This window comes from Salvelinus namaycush, chromosome 42 (assembly GCF_016432855.1).
Source record: "Salvelinus namaycush isolate Seneca chromosome 42, SaNama_1.0, whole genome shotgun sequence".
Classification (NCBI taxonomy): Eukaryota; Metazoa; Chordata; class Actinopteri; order Salmoniformes; family Salmonidae; genus Salvelinus; species Salvelinus namaycush.
Window position 1 is genome coordinate 17922531 of NC_052348.1, and position 21988 is coordinate 17944518.

At 46.3% G+C, this 21988-nt stretch overlaps 1 protein-coding gene across 1 annotated transcript in view; it reads right to left on the minus strand.

Annotated features, from left to right (window-relative positions):
- The window catches only part of bnc2 (basonuclin 2), a 148735-nt gene extending 126951 nt beyond the window's left edge, over window positions 1–21784 (minus strand). The window contains 1 exon segment of the mRNA XM_038981923.1: window positions 21435–21784. Coding sequence (XP_038837851.1) covers window positions 21435–21539 — 105 coding nt within the window. The 5' untranslated portion in view covers window positions 21540–21784.
- Window positions 21785–21988: the final 204 nt, after the last annotated feature.

The window sequence follows — 21988 nt, forward strand, 5'->3', positions numbered from 1 at the left end:
GGTCTAGGAGGAGAGGGGTGCAATGGTGGGCCGGGAGACAGGAGCTTTTGAGGACTGAAGGGGGGTCTGGGGGGATGCTCACTCATCACTTGGAACGGGCCAGTGTGTGTGTGTATGTGTGTGTGTGTGGGACGCAGTGCAGGTCAGGCGTTGGTCACCAGATGGGAGCTGTTTGGGTTGGACCACAGAGAGAGGGACAGCCTCTTCAGACTCTGACACACACACACACACACACAGCTCAGTATGTTGATAATGAAGCAGACACTGACACATCTGCAACTGTTGGCATGTGGCCTTGACTGGAACACACACAGAACACACTGTAGTCTACGACACAGAACACACTGTAATCTACCACCCAGAACACACTGTAATCTACCACCCAGAACACATGGTAGTCTACCACCCAGAACACACTGTAATCTACCACCCAGAACACACTGTAATCTACCACCCAGAACACATGGTAGTCTACCACCCAGAACACACTGTAATCTACCACCCAGAACACACTGTAGTCTACGACACAGAACACACTGTAGTCTACCACACAGAACACACTGTAATCTACCACCCAGAACACACTGTAATCTACCACCCAGAACACACTGTAGTCTACCACCCAGAACACACTGTAATCTACCACCCAGAACACACTGTAGTCTACCACCCAGAACACACTGTAGTCTAATACCCAGAACACACTGTAGTCTACCACCCAGAACACACTGTAGTCTACCACCCAGAACACACTGTAGTCTACCACCCAGAACACACTGTAATCTACCACCCAGAACACACTGTAGTCTACCACCCAGAACACACGGTAGTCTACCACCCAGAACACACGGTAGTCTACCACCCAGAACACACTGTAGTCTACCACCCAGAACACACTGTAGTCTACCACCCAGAACACACTGTAGTCTACCACCCAGAACACACTGTAGTCTACCACCCAGAACACACGGTAGTCTACCACCCAGAACACACTGTAGTCTACCACCCAGAACACACTGTAATCTACCACCCAGAACACACTGTAGTCTACCACCCAGAACACACGGTAGTCTACCACCCAGAACACACTGTAATCTACCACCCAGAACACACTGTAGTCTACCACCCAGAACACACTGTAGACTACCACCCAGAACACACTGTAGTCTACCACCCAGAACACACTGTAATCTACCACCCAGAACACACTGTAATCTACCACCCAGAACACACGGGAGTCTACCACCCAGAACACACTGTAGTCTAATACCCAGAACACACTGTAGAATACCACCCAGAACACACTGTAATCTACCACCCAGAACACACTGTAGAATACCACCCAGAACACACTGTAATCTACCACCCAGAACACACTGTAATCTACCACCCAGAACACACTGTAATCTACCACCCAGAACACACTGTAGTCTACCACCCAGAACACACTGTAGTCTACGACACAGAACACACTGTAGACTACCACCCAGAACACACTGTAGTCTACCACCCAGAACACACTGTAATCTACCACCCAGAACACACTGTAGTCTACCACCCAGAACACACTGTAATCTACCACCCAGAACACATGATGGGCCACCGAATCATGACAAAACACAGGTCTAATCTAGCGATAACTACAGCTCTAGCCTACATACCACTACACTACATCAACTCTGAACTTTCCCTCAACACTGCCTTTAAATCAACTGGAAATGAATGACATAGCATCCGTCTATTACGACTGACTGAAGCGAATTACAGTTGAAAGCATTGCAACAAGTCCTTGTTAGACGTATGAGACAGAGTGAAAGCCATCCAGTGTTGGAGCGGTAGGTAGGTAGGTAGGTAGGTGTGCCATGGTAGCAGAGCTAACAGCACGGGTCCATGTCACTGTGTGTGGGCCTACACTGAGCAGGCCAAGCTCTGCTCGGGATATTACCCTACTGTATGTGCAGCCATTAAATCCGTCCCCCCCTTCCTCTCCCCTCCGCCGCCCCGTCCTGTCTAGGAATCTTGGGAGCTGGGGCTGTGGAACACTTTTTTGGCTGGCTAGCACACGGTCATAGACAGACACAGACACACACACACTTTGTCTGGCTAATAAAGCAGGGCCACACTCAGGACGAGAGAGGAGAGGGCCAACTGCTGCTATGTTGAGACTTCTCAGCTGGAGGAATGAAGCAGGCAAATGCCAGGGCAGCCCTGAGATGCATTCCTAGGGGTCCTGAATTATATTGGCCACTCAGGAGTGGAGGAGATCTCAGGAGTGGAGATCTCAGGAGTGGAGTTGCTTCCTGTTAAAATAGTGTTTGTGTCAGGTTTGTGGGAGGTTTGTTGTGTTTGTGTCAGCTTTATGGAAAGTTTGGTGTGTTTGTGTCAGGTTTGTGGAAGGTTTAGTGTGTTGTGTCAGGTTTATGGAAGGTTAGGTGTGTTGTGTCAAGTTGTGGTAGGTTTGGTGTGTGTGTGACTTACATTATGGCGATGTGCAGGGCGGGTGAGCTTGGGTCGCAGCTGAGGCATGTCTGTGTGTTGTCAGGGTGTGTGTGCGTATGTTGTAAGGGTGTGTGTGTGAGAGAGAGAGAGGCAGAAGAGTTGTTAGAGAGAAAATGGGCCCACCGCAGCACCATACAGAGAGAGAGAGGAGGAGACGGCAGCTGGGCAGCTCTTGCTAATTCAGCACTTTAACAAATCAATGCCACTTGAGGAGTACAATCCCTACTCTGAACTGGCTAGACGCATCAGCGTGTGTGTGTGTGTGTGTGTGTGTGTGTGTGTGTGTGTGTGTGTGTGTGTGTGTGTGTGTGTGTGTGTGTGTGTGTGTGTGTGTGTGTGTGTGTGTGTGTGTGTGTGTGCCTGCATGTGTCTGGCGGTCTGGGGTTGTCCACATTAAGGGACAGTAATGTGTTCATCTCTACCTCTATCTCTCCGTACACAGACATGATCCATCTGTGTCAGATGTCTGACTTCCTACATTCATCATCCACAGAAAACAGAGGGAGAGAAAGAGAGAGCGAGAGAAAGAGAGAAAAGAGAGTGGGGTGGGACCAGTCTAGAAAGAGATATAACCAGTAAGACCAGTGCCCTTTCTCTCTACTCCCTACAGCCCTGTCCACTCAGTCACAGTGCTCCCTCCATCCCTTCTCTCCATCCCTCCCTCCGATCCCCTCTCCATAGATCCCCAGGTCGGGGTGATCCGTCAGGGACTGACAGGGCACTAAGTAGTGGAGCCCCAGCGCCCTGCAGTCATCACTATATCTACCCACAGATAGGGCTCCCGTCGTGGGGTTCATCTACCTGCCTCTCTCCTGGGGCTGGGTGGAGGTGGGGGTGGATGGGCCTATCGATGACCAAGTACTGGATTAGTTCCTCTTCACTGGAACTCTGCATAGATGTACAGTATCCACTTCAGTTTGTCAAAGCCTGTAATAACAGTACATACTGTAGCATAGGGCCACTGAATCCCACCACTAACACCAAGTTATCCCTTTACTGTCACCACCACAACATCCCCCAAAAAGTCCTCAGTCCACCGCCTAGCAGGGTTAGTTGTAATGTGTTTTCACTCCACCACCGTCCTCTATTGTGTGGCTCATTTGTTCATTTGTGAGTGTTGTGTGTGGTGACCTTTGTAGAGGGGACAAAAGCCCTGCCTGGGGGCCACGGAGAGGCCCTGACCAGAACGCCGGCCCATGGTAAAGCCTTGTGCCTGTTTGCCAGCGGGCTGTGAAAACCTGTCTGTCATGCTTCTATTGTTCCCAGTGAGCCTCTGGAGAGATCTGAGAGGCAGAGCTGAGGGCCTCACGCCTCCGCATGTCAGACAGGAGAAAGGAGCTTTGAGAGAGGAGTGTGTGTGTGTGTGTGTAGGGTTTGGGTAGTGTGTGTGTGGGGGGGGGGTCAAAACTCAATCTAAATGTTACCCCCCTCTGTTGTCTTACAATGGCCAATGAATTACCAGGAAGTATTTCAGTTGTTCTGTCTAAATATGTTCTGACAAAGTACCTGAACCCTCGTATCAGTGGCACCTGTGTGTGTCTTTCTGCAGATCTATACACATGTGTGCATGTTTGAGTCAACACGTGTGTTTGTGTGTGTGTGTGTGTGTATGTATGTGTCTCTCTGTCAGTAGCAGCAGGCACTGAAAACACACGGGAGAATGATCCATACTCACTCTCTCCATTCAATTTCACAACATTGCCGTCAACACACACACACACACACACACACACACACACACACACACACACACACACACACACACACACACACACACACACACACACACACACACACACACACACACACACACACACACAGAGAGGAATATAGGAGTGATGGGGGCTTTGACTAACACATGTAGCAGAGGGTTGGCTAAGACAACTCCAAGACAGAGAATTGTCAACAATGTATTAATATGCATTCTGCTGAATGGACTCCTGTCTATAGGCCAGCTTAGTGAGTGAGAGAGTGAGAGAGTGAAAGAGTGAGAGAGATAGAGAGACAGACAGTGCCAATTGCAAATGTAAAGAGTGCAGCCTCCAGCTCCTAAGACAGATAATGTAGCCATGAAGACTAAGTGTCCGTCTATTAGATCAGGTAGGTAAGGAGGTGGACATTTAGCATCAGTGGACTGGCTGAACACACAACTCTCCTTCCATTTCAGCCCATGTCTATAAGGCCTGGCCTCACACACAACTCTCCTTCCATTTCAGCCCATGTCTATAAGGCCTGGCCTCACACACAACTCTCCTACCATTTCAGCCCATGTCTATAAGGCCTGGCCTCACACACAACTCTCCTTCCATTTCAGCCCATGTCTATAAGGCCTGGCCTCACACACAACTCTCCTTCCATTTCAGCCCATGTCTATAAGGCCTGGCCTCACACACAACTCTCCTTCCATTTCAGCCCATGTCTATAAGGCCTGGCCTCACACACAACTCTCCTTCCATTTCAGCCCATGTCTATAAGGCCTGGCCTCACACACAACTCTCCTTCCATTTCAGCCCATGTCTATAAGGCCTGGCCTCACACACAACTCTCCTTCCATTTCAGCCCATGTCTATAAGGCCTGGCCTCACACACAACTCTCCTTCCATTTCAGCCCATGTCTATAAGGCCTGGCCTCACACACAACTGTATCTAATGGAATTTCATAAAATATGCTGTGCCAAGAGTGTGCAAAGCCGTCTTCAAGGCAAAGGGTGGCTACTTTGAAGAATCTCAAATATAAAATATATTTTGATTTGTTTAACACTTTTTTGGTTACAACATGATTCCATATATTTTATTTCATAAAGAAAAACCCTGGAATGAGTAGGTGTGTCCAAACTTTTGACTGGTACTGTACATGTTGAAAATGATGATTAGTAAAACAATTTCAAGTCAGATTTGTCAACAATAAATCTTTAGCTTACTGGCATATGGAAAACTGGCAAACTTACTAGCAAACTTAATATTTGCAATATTTTCAAGTGTCAATAATTGTTTTAGTTTCTGACTGACTGAATTGTTCTCAATACAAGCTCCTTCAGAACACGCAGAGGAAGAGGACTAAATTCAACCTGTCCTATGAGAATGTGCCAACCAACTGTCCCATATAGCAACACCAACAAGCTTCTGTCCTCTCTCTCCTCTCTTCTGTCCTCTCTTCTGTCCTCTCTTCTGTCCTCTCTTCTGTCCTCTCTTCTGTCCTCTCTTCTGTCCTCTCTTCTGTCTTCGCTCTCCTCTCTTCTGTCCTCTCTTCTGTCTTCGCTCTCCTCTCTTCTGTCCTCTCTTCTGTCCTCTCTTCTGTCTTCGCTCTCCTCTCTTCTGTCCTCTCTCTCCTCTCTTCTGTCCTCTCTCTCCTCTCTTCTGTCCTCTCTCTCCTCTCTTCTGTCCTCTCTCTCCTCTCTTCTGTCCTCTCTCTCCTCTCTTCTGTCCTCTCTCTCCTCTCTTCTGTCCTCTCTTCTGTCTTCGCTCTCCTTTCTTCTGTCCTCTCTCCTCTCTCCTGTCCTCGCCTCTCCCCTGACGTCGCCTCTCCCCTGACGTCGCCTCTCTTCTGTCCTCTCTCCTGTCCTCTACTTCCTCCCCTCTCCTCCCCAATGTAAACCTCCCATTCTTATCACTGCAGTACAGTTAATCCTTCCCATCCCTCCCTCCCTCCCTCCCTCCATCCCTCCTGGTCCCCAGGGGTGAGAGGGGAACGGGAGGGGGGCACATTTGCCACTTGTCTGTGACACATAATACGCCGGGGCCTTCAGGCAATCAACTTTGACTTGACATGTATTTGCTCATCTCAGAAACCCTCCCCTCCCCTCCTCCCCCTCAGTGCCCTCACTGATGGGAAACTGAAGGGGGTTGGGGGGAGGGAGGGATGGAGAGGAGGAGTGGAGCCTAAATTAACACTTGACATTCAATACGGGCAGGCCTTTAATTGGCCGGGGCCTTCCTGAGAAAGCAATTTTCTATTCCCCAAACTGGCCCTGCTGTACCGCTGCCGCGCTGGAGCGGGAGTGTCGTCTGCTGTGGGCATGCCTGTGTGTCTGTGTGGGAGGAGTGTGTGTGTGTGTGTGTGTGTGTGTGTGTGTGTGTGTGTGTGTGTGTGTGTGTGTGTGTGTGTGTGTGTGTGTGTGTGTGTGTGTGTGTGTGTGTGTGTGTGTGTGTGTGTGTGTATACACCCGGCCCTCTGGTCCCTTCCCTTGCTCTAATGAGGGCGTATGAATTAGCGCTACGTGACATGATTTGAAGCAGTGGTGGCCCCCACCCTCCTCCTCCCATCTCCTCCCCTTCTCCTCTCCTCCTCCTCATCCCCCGTTCTTTTTCTTCCACCAGTGACAGGCGTCTGGTGGCTGCAATAAAATGCCAGGAGCTACCTCGGGGCTCTTTCCTTGATGCGTGCTCACACTACTTTACACGACACGCACGCATGCACAAACGCACACACGGACACACGCACACACACACACACTTCCCGGCGGCTGGAGTTACGGCTGATGCTATTACTCCCTTGCAGGCTGAGAGGTGTTAGCCTTCTCTTAACAGATCTGACAGCATTTAACAACATGACCGACCATTTCTAATCACCTCTGTGATTTCAAACCTATTATCAATTGATCTCAGCATCTGATAGGGTTATATCCCCTCCTCTCTCTGAATCATACAGGAAGTGGTGTCATTTTAAGCGTGCTGTAATTACCCGTGCCACCGACGACTCGAAATCTCTCAAATCGCTACCACATTATCGGATTATTTTCTGATCGTGTCATATTTGGGGGCGATGGCGGTGGGGCGGAGGATCGATGAGGCGCAAAGACTCGCCGGATGTAACCTACGACCCGGGGTGACACGAGTTTAAAGCTGTAAATTTACGAGGTTAGCGGATAGATGGGAAAATGGCCATAAATCTTATTGATAAATCTATTGGTGTCAAAGCTCCTCCCCTGTACAAAGCAAGATCAACAAGCTGCAGTGTGAAGGCATCTTCATGATAAACAAAAAGCTTTATATTTATAATGTTCAGAGGGGAAACATGTCTAATGGATTATGTGTCATGAAATATTCAATGTTTTTTGGAGTTCCACACATCATGTATACGGACAGGGTTCCAACAAAGCACTTACCACTGTGTGTTTCCCGACAATAGGAAAGGTGGGCCACGCCATTTAAATGAAAACATCAACAGAGAAAATGTGAGTGTGAGTATCCATTACAAACTAAGGACACACACACAGGAAACACACACACATGGCTCCAGAGTGCTTGATGTGGGCACACACACACACACACACAACATCACTCCAGCACACACCCACACACAACATCACTCCAGCACACACACAGCTCCGTTTTCGCTTGTTACCAGACTTTTCACTTTGTCCCTTTGTGTAAGATGGGAAACAGCCTATTCAGCTGAGTGGTGTGAAACAGCCGGGGGGTGGGGGGTTACGAGGGGCCAAGAGGTCACACACTCAGAGCCGCGACCTCTCACCTCTGCCTAGTTGCCCGGGATACGCCAGCTAGTTCATTTGAAGTCCATCACACGGAGCAAACAAGATCATTTGTGACTTGATCGGCATTATGGCTTGAGAAAGGCAGAGTGTAATTGTGCTCCACAACTGATGATGCTGTAGGAAAAGGTTCCCTAAAGGAGCAGCTTTAAATTGGAGTTCAGTGTCGGTGCAGGTCTCTCATGCTACTTTCTCCTAAGAACATGTCAAACATACCCTCCTGTGTGTGTGTGTGTGTGTGTGTGTGTGTAGGTATGGTTCCACTCAGTGACAGCACGAACAGCCTCTCCCACACCAGCCCACATACTATCTGCAACGAGCGCACACGCACGCACACGCACACAGTGTTGCAGCTCACCTTAAAAACACACATTCTAAGATGGTGAAACAGCTGTGTTTAACAGTGGCCATTAAATGCTATTAATCTAACAGCACAAACATCTTTAGGGACAGGAAGAGAGGGTAAAGTTGCCCCAACACTTCCCTGATGGAAGACGCTAGTTAGCCTGTTTACCCCCTTTCAAGGTGGGACTTCCTGATTTCTTTCTGGATAAAAATGTTGACACCGTTGTGTGAGAACTATGACTGCCGATGGGCGAGGTGATGTTTTTCCTTACGTATTAACACTAAATTAAGGCATTCTGTGTGTGTGTGTACGTGCTGTGTGCGTGTGCATGCATGTGTGTGTGCATGTGTGTGTGTGCATGCGTGTGTATGTGTGCATGCGTGCGTGCGTGCGTGCGTGCGTGCGTGCGTGCGTGCGTGCGTGCGTGCGTGTGTGTGCGTGTGCATGTGTGTGTGTGTGTTCGTTCGTGTGTGTGAAAGAGAGCGATGGCTTTAGTCTAAAATGCTGTTGGCCATGAGCCCAACCTCCCCAGTACCACGCCTCTCCTCTCTCCAGACCCTCCCTACAATCCTCCCCACAATCCTCCCCACGTCTCCAACCGTCACACAGCAGGTTACAGCAGCAGAGGGGGAGAGATGGATAGACACACACAGAAAGATAGAGGAGGGGAACAAACAAGGAAGAAGAGAGGGGGAAGGCTTAGGAAGAAAGACGGGAAAGAAAGAAGGAGAGGAAGTTGTCTGTTCATCCAGACCTCAGCTGTAGTCGGCCCCACATCACCTAGTCTACAGTATGTCTTGTCAAAGTAGACACAGAGCACAATCATTATTCAAAAGAACAAATTGCCCTGTCGTTTTTCTCTCTGTACAATACTTTGGTAATGACATGTTTGGTCCAAACAGGGAGCCGTAGAGGTTTGGTTTTGATTAGAGCAACAATGTTCTAGCACATCCCAAGTGCTATGACACATTAACAGGAGCTCTCACACACACACACACACACACACACACACACACACACACACACACACACACACACACACACACACACACACACACACACACACACAGTGAGTGTCGCATTATCAGGGGGGGGAAAGTCAGTCGACCCCCGAGCGCCGCAGAACAAGTCAAATTACCATCATTATCTACCTCCTTAAATAGCCAGAGATAATAACGGTCCACCGGCAATAATAATAGTAGCAATTCTTCCTCGGCATTATGTGAAATAACAGGGACCGAATTAGCCGTTGCGCTAACTGAAAAATGAAAGGGCTGTGTTCCTTGAGAGGTAAGCGTGAGTGTTTTTTCCTTTGTCGTCTGCGTTGAAAGGACAAATTGGCTGTTGGTATAGAGGAGGGGTCCTTAGACCTGGCTGTTGGTAAAAATAGTAGGCCATCAACCTGCCTGTGGCACTGGCACAGTTCCAACCCAAACAAAAAAAAACAAGTCAGGAGGAATAACAGGATGGGCCCCCTGTGAAAGTATGTATGCACAAGTTCATGTCTCTTAGTGTGGGTCAACGGTGTGTCACATTCCTCCTCGCTCAGGGACAATACCAGACCAAATACACAAGTCATGTCTACAGATGTAAGTGCCAAATATCTCTGAATAAACTTTTGTTGGAAGGAAAATAACATTATGCACGTATGAGTGTGTGTATTCTTTGTGTGTCCATGTTGCACTCCGCAAGTGTGTGAGTGTGTGTTCCTGCTAATTGTGTGCTGACTTATGGTGGCACTGTGTGTCCGTGGCACTGCCCAGGTCACAGTGGCTACATTGGTTACCTCCCAGGTCTTGAACATCTTCTGCTCCCTCTGCCCCTTGGACCCCTCAGTCCCGCAGGCCTGGCGACAGCTGCTTCATTCCGGCCTTGTCAGCCCCTGAGCAGCGCGTGTGTGTGTGTGTGTGTGTGTGTGTGTGTGTGTGTGTGTGTGTGTGTGTGTGTGTGTGTGTGTGTGTGTGTGTGTGTGTGTGTGTGTGTGTCGGGGGCCAGGCCACGGTGCTAATGTCCCCTCATTAGGCAGGCTGTGGGGTGGTGACATCCTGAGCAACACTCTATTCAAACAGCCACTTCCCCTCGTTCCCCTTCGCTCCGCACCGACCGACGACTCCCCCCTCCGCAGGAAACTAAGGCAGGCCAAAGAGAAATAAAGACCCTCACTTTGAAAAGGAGAAAAGAGAGAGAGAAATACCCCCACCTTTTCATGTATTTGAATAAGCAGCGCCATCCAAGATTGGGGTGATTATGGGCCATGCTTGAAAAATATGCCGAAATTGAGATTTGTCAAAAAAGCCTTTTAGTACGATCTGAATCGCATCAGCGCAACTCAAACATACTGTATCAAACCGTAGCTCTGCATAAAATCCAACTGTCCTTTATCTAGTTAATATATTTCTATTTCTAATATAATGCATTTCTATGGTTCAGAGCTCTAGACTCAATAAAACACATGCCAGTTAGATGTCTCCGGCCAAATTCTTTACAGATCATAGGGACTACATATGGCCTCTGTAGCTACAGTACAACCTCTTCTACACTACACACATCTACAATATTCCCCATCATCATTACATAGTGGATATAGAAGAGAAGAATTGTATTTTTCCAGAAGGAACATGCAATGTAAAATTTCAGATAAAATAATGAATAATGGTTATTTCCATATTATTAGACGATGCCCGTCGCCTCAGTGTTGTGTGTAATGAGCATGTCTTAATCATGTTATTACATTGCTATAAGACTGTAAAAAGAGTTGAATAACCTTGTTACCATATGGTTTCCTGCTGTGTGGTAGTTGTTGCTGTAAGCCCAGCACTGACAGGGCCATAGGCCACACACACATCAATATACAGGGATTAGCTAGACACACACTGGCAGCTAACATTATCGTTGTTTACCACACACCAAGACTAAATAAACCACTTGACAGACAAACACACAATGGCCTATAAACAACTCATAAATCCACTAGCACCTTCAGGAATATAACAGAATAGAATCCAGCTTGATCATTTTATTGTTGATTTATATCTTTCTCTCCGGAGATTATAATCAGCAAAACATTTGAACGTTTTTTTCCCAAAACCAGGAAAGACACAATTTAATTTTGAACTGGACACTAGAGATTGTGTACAACATAAGGTGAAAACAAACAAGCTGCTCGCCAGTTTCTGAATATCCTGTATTTGGTATTTATAATAGTTTTAACCGGTGGGGCAGACGGACAGCTCTGTTTCAGAGTGTGTAACACAGTGGGGTGTGAGGAGTGTGTGAGACGTCTGGGTGCGGTACACACACACACACACACACACACACACACACACACACACACACACACACACACACACACACACACTCTCTCTCTTTCTCAGGGCCTGTAGGAGGTAGGAGGGGGTCCATGGGAAAAGGCTGGTGGAGGACTCAGCTACCATTCACCACTCATCTCCCTGATAAGACACAAGCAGATGGCCCTGCATTGCTATCGTTCCTGAACACACACACACACTCACGCACAGACTCCGTACGCATACACTGCTGTCGTAGCAACGACCCCAACACAGTACGTTCACAAAGAAAACACTATTAGAAGACACTCTGTCTCTCTCCAACCCACGCCAGTCGTCGATCCATCCATCTATACCTTCATCCAAACACCAGAGATATCATGCATCTCATTGGGACCGACAGGAGACAGATCACCCTGACCCCGTGAGTGATCCTGACCCCGTGAGTGATCCTCACGTCCCATATTGATCAGTAGCTGCAGCGGGAGACAGGAGACGACGGGGTGAACGTATGTACACAACACCGGTGTTCCAGTGTTACAGAGCCGCAGACAGATGACGCACACATTGTTTCAGTGTGAGACATGCTTCATGTCACAGCTCTGCGTCTTATGCAAGGCTGAGTATCAAATCCAAATGAGATCACATGCTGTGACTTGGCTGGAAAACTCTAGGTGATGTTTTTAATGTCCATCCCATAACCCCTCGAACTCAGGGAAGACTTAGTTAGGCTTAGTTATTTTCATCAGATCATTGTAAATACAAATTATTATACAAATGATTCATCTCTACGGTTATAAACTGGTAATACAATAAAAATATCTGAGTTTGATTCATGCATTTTCATCAAACAAGAGACCGACGTTTTAAAATATGAAGAATGTCTCCCGATAGTAGGAAAATAATTCACTAGAAATTGACGATGTGACAAAACAGAATATCTTAGAGAGTCTGCAACACAATGAGAACATTGAAGGATCTCCAGAGCATTTTAATATTCCAAGTCTGCCTCGCAAAAATAGGGAGATTGAGGGAATTTAAATCATGAAAATTAAAATATACAGTTGAAACAGAAACTACTACAAACTACACTGACAAATGTTTATTAAATGGCATAACCGCAGCAAATTAAATAACCAAATTAATTCATATTCTGATTAAAAGGAAAAAGGGGGCTCTAAATTAAATGTCCACAGTGTGAATTATTTTTAACGTGCGAGTTGAAAAAAGTTCAAAGCAAAAATTGGTTTGGACGTCATATCTTCATGCCTGACGCTTAGATAAATACGTGGTGGCCGTAGAATGAATGGCACCTTGTGCGTCTTCCCTCTCCTAAACTCTCCTAAACTCTCCTAAACTCTCCTAAACTCTCCTAAACTCTCCTAAACTCTACATGCCATCTAAACCACAAACTTGGGCGCGCAGACACACACACGGTAAACGCACAAGTGGTCCACATCCACCTTACACACACACACACACACACACACACACACACACACACACACACACACACACACACACACACACACACACACACACACACACACACACACACACACACACACACACACACACACACACACACACACACACCACACACACATCTTTGGTCTTCTCTCCTCCTCTCACCTCAGAGTCTACCACGTCTCTGCTCTCGTCCAGAAATAACAGGACCATACTGGAGGAAAAACCGAGGCGCAGTAACTGACGTAGTTAAACACACCCCTACACCTTCTGCACTTCTCCACTATACACACTCTCACTGACACTCCCAACAAGCCAATCTAACAACACCAATGGAGAGAGAGAGAGAGAGAAAGAAAGCGAGAGAGAGAGAGAGACCGCTATCTTAGAGCAGTCTACTAGCCCCCCCCCATCATCCCAGACCCTAATTATCCAGATCCCACAGTGTAATTAACAGTGGTTGAAGAGGGGTGACAGCCAGAAAGAGAAGGCCAGCAGGGACCCCCAGGCTTGGGGCCCGGCGGGAGGGCAGAGTGAGGAGAAACGGGGTTACGGAAGGACCAGGGCTCGGGAACAGAGGAGAAACGAGGTTACGGAAGGACCAGGGCTCGGGAACAGAGGAGAAACGGGGTTACGGAAGGACCAGGGCTCGGGAACAGAGGAGAAACGGGGTTACGGAAGGACCAGGGCTCGGGAACAGAGGAGAAACAAGGTTACGGAAGGACCAGGGCTCGGGAACAGAGTAGAAACGGGGTTACGGAAGGACCAGGGCTCGGGAACAGAGGAGAAACGGAGTTACGGAAGGACCAGGGCTCGGGAACAGAGGAGAAACGGGGTTACGGAAGGACCAGGGCTCGGGAACAGAGGAGAAACGGAGTTACGGAAGGACCAGGGCTCGGGAACAGAGGAGAAACGGGGTTACGGAAGGACCAGGGCTCAGGAACAGAGGAGAAACGGGGTAACGGAAGGATCAGGGCTCGGGAACAGAGGAGAAACGGAGTTACGGAAGGACCAGGGCTCGGGAACAGAGGAGAAACGGGGTTACGGAAGGACCAGGGCTCGGGAACAGAGGAGAAACGAGGAAGAGGTCAGACAGAAAGTAGCCTCCAGGCTTCATTAGCTGTAGGTAAGATCCCTCTCTCCGGTCCCCAGCCCAGAGAGGACGGTGCCAATGAAAACACTACAGAGCTACAGTCCATCCAAACCTGATAAGGACCGACCACACAGTAACACCCAGCCACTCAGCACCACTTCCACCGCTCAGCTAGGATACACTCACTCACTCATTGTGACTGGGTAGGCATTGCCTTGGACTGGGCCATTTCCTCTGTCCCTTTGAAAACAGTGACCCTGTAACTGGGACTTCCTGTGTTACACCCAAAGCGGTCCCCCTCCTTTGGGCCAATGACGCAGTGTCCCCTTCCTCTATGGCCACTTCCCCGGTGATAGGACTACCTTACTCATCTAGTGTACTAAGGGGGAGGGAGGGAGGGAGGGTGGACCCCAGGGCTTAGGGGCTGGTATTAGTGCTGAGAGAGAGAGAAAAAGAGAGAGAGCGAGCGAGACACACACAGAGAGAGAGATAGAGAGGGACAAAGAGAGAAAGAGAGAGAGAGGGGTAGAGAGCGAGAGAGGGGTAGAGAGCGAGCGGTAGCAAGAGAGAGCGCGAGAGAGAGCGGTAGCAAGAGAGAGCGCGAGAGAGAGAGCGCGAGAGAGAGACAGACATAGAAAGAGAGAGGTGGCATGGCGTTTCCTCCACATATCCTCTTTCACCTCTCGTCTCCTCCAGCCAAGACCCGCACACACATCAGCTCGCACCCGCACACACATGGAGCCAGAGCCAGAGCCAGCCCTGTACAGAGAGAGAAAAACGGCACTCTTTCCCTGACATACTCACTGGTACTACAGGTACTTGAACATATGCAAAAGATAAGAAGGGAAAACACCTCATACACATGATGGTATCTGTGGTCGTGCAGCCCATCAGAGATGCAGAGTATGGTGTAGTCACACAACCCTCAGGAATAAAAGACACTGAAAATATTCTAGTCTCAGACACGCAGGCAGAAACACACACATGCAACAGGCCTCGGCAGAGGAGGGAAAACAGCCCGTTAAACACAGCCAGCACACACGCAATATATCCTCTGAGGGGAAAACAAAGCACGACACTCTCTCCTAGAAAATTAGCCCACTTTCTCTCTCGCTCTCATTAAAAAAAAAAATAACACAAACACACACTAACATATTCTTGCATGCAACAGCACAGCGATGAACTGAACGGGGGAAAAACACCCCTCCCTCAGAAATACTTATTCACACACAAACACACACACTAACATACTATTGCATGAAATAGCACAGCGATGAACCGAAGAGGGGGGAAAAAAGCACCTCTCCCTCAGAAATACTCAAACACACACACACACACGCACACGCACACACACACACACACACACACACCGAGCGTGAAGCAGCCGTAAGTGTAGCAGTATGTTAATAGGTGAATTAAGGCCCCTCTGATCTACACTGAAGAGGATGACATTAAGTCCATTATTGACTTAGACAAAACTAACTAGGAGATGTACTGCTATTCATCTAATATGATGTCTGCCATGCCTATAGGGAGAGATATTACTATAGCAGGGTTTACATTCAGATACATACAGCCTATAGCAGGGTTTACATTCAGATGCATACAGCCTATAGCAGGGTTTACATTCAGATACATACAGCCTATAGCAAGGTTTACATTCAGATACATACAGCCTATAGCAGGGTTTACATTCAGATGCATACAGCCTATAGCAGGGTTTACATTCAGATGCATACAGCCTATAGCAGGGTTTACATTCAGATGCATACAGCCTATAGCAGGGTTTACATTCAGATGCATACAGCCTATAGCAGGGCAGGTGTAATAGCCTACACTCCATGAATGCAGATTTCAGTTGATGGGGTAAAACTACATGAAATAACAAAATGGTTGCACATGTACAGATGTTATATAAATATTTATCTTACATTAGAAAATATAGAATCACTTGAAAATGATAGATATACAGATTATACAGGCAGATATGTGTATAACTAAAATGACAGCAATAAGGAGAGACTGTGTGGTACATAAATGGAGAGGTATTGGTTGAAGAGAATACAGCAGATGTAATCGATAGTTAGGTAATGACCTCGCTGTAAAGCAGTCCATCTAAGCGGTCAATGTATTGACATGAACCAACCAGACAGACACACAGACAGACACACAGACACACAGACACACAGACACACAGACAGACAGACAGACAGACAGACAGACAGACAGACAGACAGACAGACAGACAGACAGACAGACAGACAGACAGCTCCATGCCTGCCCTGCTATATCTCCTGACTGCAGTGTCAACCACCGTACTCTATACACAGTCCTCTCTAAACACATCTTCTGAACATATACCCTTCTTACAACTCATGTTTGAAATATATGTGACATTATTGCATTGTCTGATTTGCTTTTGCATCGTGTATATTTTCTTAATTCAAATATGTGTAGTTCATTCTGCTTGAGTGCAGGACATGCAGAGTAAATCCATTACAATGTTTAAATGTCACCAACATGAAAAATCTATTTATATAGGCTTATAGTAATCGTAGTTCAGAGAAAATTATAACGCATGAATTTAAAGATGTTTAAAATCTTAGAACTGCGAATTATTCACAAAGTGGTTAGGGGAAATAAATACAATAGAACTATTACAGAGTTCTGCTAGAATCCTCTGCTATAGGCCATGAGTTCTGCTAGAATCCTCTGCTATAGGCCATGAGTTCTGCTAGAATCCTCTGCTATAGGCCATGAGTTCTGCTAGAATCCTCTGCTATAGGCCATGAGTTCTGCTAGAATCCTCTGCTATAGGCCATGAGTTCTGCTAGAATCCTCTGCTATAGGCCATGAGTTCTGCTAGAATCCTCTGCTATAGGCCATGAGTTCTGCTAGAATCCTCTGCTATAGGCCATGAGTTCTGCTAGAATCCTCTGCTATAGGCCATGAGTTCTGCTAGAATCCTCTGCTATAGGCCATGAGTTCTGCTAGAATCCTCTGCTATAGGCCATGAGTTCTGCTAGAATCCTCTGCTATATGCCATGAGTTCTGCTAGAATCCTCTGCTATAGGCCATGAGTTCTGCTAGAATCCTCTGCTATAGGCCATGAGTTCTGCTAGAATCCTCTGCTATAGGCCATGCACCTGGCATTTCAAACATGAAATAACACTCAACAATAATAACAGTAATAAAGTATAATGGCATATTTAGAAAATTGCTGAACTATTTTAATAACAAAAAAATTATACAATACAGTATTATTATTATTATTATACCATTGTGTTCATGCTTGGCCCATTATTAACATATATTAGGTATAATAATAACCTATATAATTACTATAGTTTATATTTTCCACTAACATTTCTGATGTGTTAATCCACCTATTGCTTGTATTGGGATCAAATGCCGCTGCATGCCTGCATCTCAGATGCTGTAACAATACTGAGGAGATAGGAGAAACATGTCAAGCTATAGAAGCGACTGTACCTCGTCCGTAAGGTCTCGGCCCATAGTCGACCTGTCGCACTTCAGAGGAAGCCGCGTTACAGCACCCGCCTTGCAGAAGAGAAGGGAAGAATTTAGAAGGGCGAGCTAATTAAGAGCAGAGATTTAGATTGAAAACATACCCTGACGCTGTATGGGTACCGGCCCTATTTCTTCAACATTTTCTCGGGATCTTCCTTCGCCTGACTGGCATTAGACCCTCACAGAAGAGGTGCACCGCGGCAACATTTTACGAGCCCTAAGTAATCCTTGAGTTGTTCCACACCCCTCCGCTTTTGAAGCGCAAGGGGAAATAAAATGACATGGCTTAATGTTGGTTTATTGAGGGGGAATTAGCCTACTAGTGATGGACCAATTAGAGGCGCAGCGATATCACTTAACTGTGGACTGTTTAACTTGCAAAGGTCGATATTAATATCCATGCATGTACCCAAAACAAAGTACTCAATTACGACGTCAAAATATTATTACACCGTAATGCTTTGGAAGGCTTAAAAAGATAGTTTAACATAATTTATGGGGAGTTTACATAACGAAAGATGATAATAATTTCCCTGCCGATTATACATAAAATGATCCGCACATTCCTAAATATAAAGAAAGCAGATGCAATTATTTGACAATTTGTTGAGTCTATTTTATTGATTTAACTCGTATATCTTCTTTTGCAGATAATTTAATATAAGGTTATGTTTATAAATCCTCTTATCACCAACAGACAAAAATAAAAACCAAAAGCCAGGCGATAGGCAATAGAGAGGAGGTAGGCCTATATTCCATTTTATATAGGGTATAGGCGTAAACTTCGTTGTAATTCTTAATAATTTACTTCAATTACAAGCATTATAACGGTTGGATTTGCATGGAATGTATTCGACCATGAAAAGATGGCAGTCAAGGAAAAAAACTGAGAATCCAAAAATGAAATTATTCTTACTAGAAGTCTGGAGAAACGATGCGAAACATGCCAGGCCTTTCCCAATCATTTTTTTGCCATTCATGGTTTCTGCATTTTCGATTTCGTTTCTTATACTTATGTTCAAAAGGTAGCCTGATTATAAAAGACATATGATATCTAAACAAATTTAAAACCATGTCTCTCTGTTTGCTTGTCTCTCTATTTGTACTCATGCAAAAGGCAATGTACGCATTTAATTGACATGCACTTCCTATTTTGATTTGATTGCATCGAATTAGCACATTACTCGTCGTAAAAATACACTTCTAATATGAGAAGCAGGTGTTGACATAGTGTGACGTTGAGGTTGCAAATCTTATAAATTAAATATATCAAAAAACAACAAATATCCAACCAGGTTAAATTGTTGTTTTTACAATTCATTCTATGGTAATTTAGATAATTGTTTTGGTTTCTTTTTAGATGACATTCCTTGGCAATATAATTGCACACCTGCTGTAAATTGTGTTTGAACATATGCATGCTATTCTATAACTGAAAATAAGAATTGAAAAAATTAAATGTAATCATACACGAACACGTAATTATTGCATGTTCCCTAATGACTTGTATAGGTAGGCTACTTTGCAGTGAATGTATAAATTCAGAGGACATCAAATGGTTTGAGAGTGGATTCTTCGCTGCAAAATCACAACCAACACCCGTAAACAACATGCCCTCACTCACATCAACACATACTGCTCCTGCTTTGCGTCTCAATCGATTGCATTGAAATAATTTGCCCTAACACCGATAAAACGCACCCATGACTCATGTCACTTAGCTGATCTTTAAAGGGAGGAGGATTTGAAACACGAGCCCCCATAACACTCATTTCTCCCAATACCCCAAGGCGCGCGCGGCTCGGCAAACACAAAGTCATTATCGGTTAGATTCCAATAAGGCAGTCTGTCAAGGTGAGGCTTCTTTGGAGAATTTTTGTCATGCCTACTAAACATGGAAAGATGCCTTCTAAGTGGTGCGAGGGAGGATAAATAACAACGAGTCCCACAGCTGATTATATTGAAACAACGGCGCGCATTTGTAAAAAGGGGGATTGCGAAACGTGAGTCCCAGCAGATGCTGGATGCTCCTCGGTGTATGAGCGCGGGGCCCATCCACCTGCACGCAGATGCCGCGCGAGGACAAATGAGAGCGAGCCAGGAGCATCTTCGTGCGATATGGTTCCGTTATTCCAATCGACATGTCAATAGCTTTGCTGTAGTTTATATTAATAATACACACAGCTCAAAACATATGCTGAAAGTGAGAGGATGCATCATGCGTGTCCAATATGGTGTGCAGATGTGCATGAAAAAAAAGTGCAGCCACTGACAATTCTCCACACATGCATCATACATTTAGAGAAAGGTAAAATAAAGGGAATCATGTGTGAATAATTTCACTGAATAAGAGCAAACAATTTCACACATTTAGGTGAGAGAACACAGTCATGGAAATATTGGCAACAGGGTTTAAATCACCCAAAACAACGCGTATTTCTTTTAAATTGCTTTAAGTAATTGCTCAATTAAAAAAACGATATTCATATGCACAACATCCGTGCTAAAAGTAGTAGAAAAGACTGATTCATAAAATAACCACTAATACGTTTATTTTCAAACTCGACACAGCAGAGACTGGCGATTGCACAAGGTCTGCCTGCCGCGGCCTTCGCATACGTAACAGCGTGTGCATGGTACGGAGACACACACAGGTTCCACTATGATTAATTACCAACTAACTACCCTCCTTTACAACTCCCCCTCTCTCTTTCTACTCCTTTACCTCAACGCACTGTACATCACCAAGGAAACCACCTAACGCCCCCACAGCCACACTCCCTTTAAAAACTTGAACGCCGAGATATTTTATACTTCTCAAAAAAGCCAAAGTCATAAAACACACGACTGTGAACAGGAACGATAACGGACGCTAGTTGTCGGAGGAAATGTGAACTTCCCTCAGTTATAGGTATCCGTTATCGCTCTTCCAGGCTCTGGCTATTCACTCACGGCTGCCTGTCTCTAGCCCGTGTTCGAGGCTTCCTGAGCGGACCACATGTAGTCAATTAGCCCGACCCAGAGGGCGACTCTTCCACAGTCTTTATCAGCGCGGGTTACACAAACACTACAATTTCTGCTTTTGAACTATATTGCACAGACAAATTAGGAGGAGTGGGGTGAGCGCAACCGTAACCAAACGAGGCAAGGGTCAATCCGGTGAAATAACGCATGGCTTCTTATATTTCGTCCCTTTTTGTAAACATTAAAATGTATGCTGTCTTTTATAGGAACTAATATGCAATTATTTCAGGAAAAGAGTGCAGTGCACAATGTCAGGTGCATATACACTCACAAGCACACACACTCTCTCACACACCAGACCCAAACTGCACAGGATTACTATTTGACAAAATAGTCTAAAAAAATGGCAAGGCAAATAAAACAAAAAAATTAAGACTGAAAAATGCAAAAATGAGTGAATAATCATGTCAACCCACATAATATTAACTCTTTCAAAAACAAAACAGTATCCCACACACACTCACATATTCCCCCCTCTCTCTCTCTTTCTCCCACACACACACACACACACCCACCCACACATCACCAGCAGCACCTACCACAACACCTAAACACACACCAAGTGTAAAAAAAAGTCCGGGAGGTATTTATACCTCAAATAAACACACAGACGGGACACATCACAACTAAGAAATAGACGGATCACCACTAAAAGACAGAAAAACAGATGGTTGAATGAAGGGGAGGGGACTCACCTGCTGGGACATTCTGAAGAGGAGGTTGCTCTGGTCAGTGCTCTGTTGCTGCCATGTCCCCATGAAGCCAGGCTCAGCACTGGGAGGTCTGGTGCTGAACTGCATGGAGGACCTCCCCTCTGCTCCCTTAGCGCTGCGGCTAACTATGCTAACACCTATGGCACCACTGGAGCCACCGCTACTGCTACTGCTGGAGACGGCTGTGGGGCTAGCGCTGTTGTTGTGGTGCTGGTTGGAGGTGATGCTGCTGGTAGAGGTGGTAGTCGGGGTGTTGGCGGTGCCGCTCAGGGTGGACTCTGGTGCCCTCTCACTTTCCGGGTCTCTGGGCGCCTGGCTGCTTCTCTCCTCGCTGCTGCCTCTCACATCCAACCCTGCCTCCTCGGACTAGAGAAAGAGGGAGGGGGAGAGAGGAGGGAGGAGAGGAGGGGATAAAAAAAGTCAGTGAAGGTGGGTTTGGGATTTTGGGGGTTGGGCTGTCGTTTTTTCCCCCCTCTTCTTTTTGAACAGAGGGAGCTTCTAGAGGAGAGGGAGTGTGAGAGGGTTTCTCTTGGCGG